At 10.9% G+C, this 3,488-nt stretch overlaps 1 protein-coding gene across 1 annotated transcript in view; it reads left to right on the forward strand.

Annotated features, from left to right (window-relative positions):
• Nucleotides 1–3,169: 3,169 nt before the first annotated feature.
• Nucleotides 3,170–3,488, forward strand: part of PGSY75_1420700 (surface protein P113) — a gene marked incomplete at both ends in the record, with an annotated part of 3,644 nt that continues 3,325 nt past the window's right edge. The window contains one exon of the mRNA XM_018787909.1: nt 3,170–3,285. Coding sequence (XP_018639281.1) covers nt 3,170–3,285 — 116 coding nt within the window. The remainder of the gene's footprint in view (nt 3,286–3,488) is intronic.

Here is a 3,488-nt window from a genome sequence, read left to right on the forward strand (position 1 = left end):
AAGAGTAAAAATAAAAAATGATATATGATTTTATAAACCTTTTTACAAATATACATATTTATATAAAACTTCAAGTGAAATATTTTTTTTATATATTATATTATTATTTTATATAAATATCCAGGTGTAATCATTTATATGTGGCATATATATGATATATATGTAGATATTTATTTATATAATGAGGACATATTTATAAGTATTTTTTTTTTTAATTTTAATAAAAAAAAAAAAAAAAAAAAGGACGCACTTTTTTATAAATCTTAATATCAAATTCTGCTGATATATTTTTATTTTATTGATCATACACTTTTTTTTTATCGTAAATATATAATTATATTATATATAGTCCTTTTTTTTGTGTACTACTTAAATATTTCTTTAAGAAACTTACATATTCTCAATATTTTAAAAAAATAAAAAAAAAAAAAAAAAAAAAAAATATATATATATATATAACATATGGGACACACATGCAGCTTTTACATGTCCTTTTGCAAATTTTATGATAAGGGAAAAAAATTAAAAATAATGATTAAATATATATAAACCATATTTGTTTTTTTCAAATATTTTTATATAATTATTCTACATTGTTTTCTTTAACGTTAAAAAATAAAGACCATACAAATATATACATATATATATATATATATATATTTTATTTTACATTAAATGGAAAACAAAAAAAAAAACTAATTACATGCCATATTGCATGAAGAAAAAAAAAAAAAAAAACATGTTGAAAGAAATATAAATTATAATTTCGCATGTGCCCTAAATTTATTTTATTTTAATCATATAAAAAGGTATTAAAAAAAAAAAAAAAAAATGAAAAAAAAAAAAAACCTCAGTTAAAAGAGTATGCATATAGAAATGTATATATTATTGTTATGCCCTTTTTTTTTTTTTTTTTTTTTTTATCCTTCTTTTGAGTACTCAAAGAGGCCTCTATATATTTTTTTAATTCTTATTATATGATATATGTATATATATATATATATATATATATATTAATATTACTTTATTTATTTATTTTTAATTTATTATATATTATTTTATATTTATATTTTTTTTCTTTACCTTTATTTATATAAATTTAAAACACCCAACAAATAAGTTATTAGTACTTTCTTGTATATAATATTTTTTATTATTATTCTCAAATATCTATAATTTTATAATAAATTTATATTTATTAAATAAACATTATATATAAAATAAAAAGAAAATATATTTTTTATATTTTATTTTACATATATTTACTGTATATAATATTTTTTATTATTATTCTCAAATATCTTTAATTTTATAATAAATTTATATTTATTAAATAAACATTATATATAAAATAAAAAGAAAATATATTTTTTATATTTTATTTTACATATATTTAATAATATTTAGTAACAAAAATTGAATATTTTATAACAGATATTTATAATAAATATAATACATAAATATGGGAATGATTATTTTTTTATTTTATTTTTATATTATCATATGAAAATAATATATGTAAATATATATATATAAAATATTATTTTAACAGTTTTTATATGAAATGAAAAAAACAGAAATATATTTCAATATATATATATAATAAATATAATTATAATAAAAAAAATTTATTAGTTATTTTTTTTTTCATGATTGTAGGAATATATTTATTTATTTTATAATATATAATATAGCTTTTATATAATATAATATATATATAATTAAATTAATATTAATATATATATATATATATATATATAATATAATGCATATTTAAAAAATATAGAAAAAATTTAAAAAAATAAAAATAATCCTATTGAAGTAAATATATCATTATATAATATTATATATTTATTACATTTATAATTATATTATTATTATTACTATTTTATTTTTCTTACCTATATTTTAAGATAACCATTCAACTTATGCATGCATTTAACATATAATAATAAGAAGAAAATAAAAAAAAATAAAATAAACTAACCTTAAATTTTTCTCTCTTAAAAAATATTTATATATATATATATATATATTTATCATACGTATATTTAAATAATATATTTTTTACCTTTAAAAAAGAAAAAAAAATTAAAATAAGTATTATATGTTTATATATACAATATAATATATATATATCAATATATATATATATCACATTGTTATATATTATATAATAATTTTTTTTTTTTATAATAAACGTAAAAAATTATTGTTGCAAAAAAAAGGACCTTGATTATTCATATATAACAATTACATTATATTATAATTATATATGTATACATATATATATATATATATTATATACATAATCTTGTAAAATCTATAATATATATATATATTATTATATATTTAAATATAAAATTAATAAAATATAAATCAGTTCATTTTTATGAAGTTTATTATAATAAATATAAATATATATATAAATATATATAATAATATATTTTACATATTATAATAATATTATATATATATATATAATAAGAATAAATAAATAGAAATATATATTGAAATAATTTATACTATTTTTTATTTTTTATTTAATATTTATTTTATATATTATAGGAATATAAATATTTTATATATATATATATATAATATTTTTTTTTTAAAGTAATAAAAAACATTCTTATATTTATATATATATATATATTATATATATATCTAAATAATGATGTTCCTCTTTAGGGGTTTATATAATATTATATATATATAAAGAAAGATTAACATTTTTATATAAAATAATTGTTAGTTTTTAATATTTGTTAATATAATAATAGTTATATATATATATAGAGAGATACAATTATAAGAAATATTATATATATTTTAATAATTTTTGCCAGTATATATATATATATATATATTTTTTTTTTTTCTTATGATATGTTTTTTTTTTTATATATTACTTTTTTTTATAGTATTTTGATTTTTTTTTTTTTATAAGTATATAATAATATGTTATTTTCGTTTTTCTTTTTTTTCTATTGAACAGCTGTATATATATATATATATATATATATGTATACGTAGTTTGAAAAATTATATTTGTATATATATATTTTTTTATATTTCTTTATTGAAATATTACATATTTTATTTATATATAATATATATATATATATATATATTTCTATATATATATTTATAGATTTTAATAAATAAAATGAAAATACCGTTTTTTACTTTACATATTTTATTATTACAATTTTTATTAATATGTTTAATACGTTGCTATGTGCACAATGATGTAATAAAATTTGGAGAAGAGAATTCCTTAAAGTAAGTCTAGAAAGGAAAATAAAAAAAAAAAGAAAAAAAAAAAAAAAAAAAAAAAAAAAAAAAAAAAAATTTTTTTTTTTTATAAAAAAAAAATAAAAAAATAAAAAAAAAAATTTTTTAAATATAAAAAATATTATAAAAAAAAAAAATAAAAATATATAAAATAAATTTTTTTTTTATTTTTTTATTTTATTTTTTATGTT

This window comes from Plasmodium gaboni, chromosome 14 (assembly GCF_001602025.1).
Source record: "Plasmodium gaboni strain SY75 chromosome 14, whole genome shotgun sequence".
NCBI lineage: Eukaryota > Apicomplexa > Aconoidasida > Haemosporida > Plasmodiidae > Plasmodium > Plasmodium gaboni.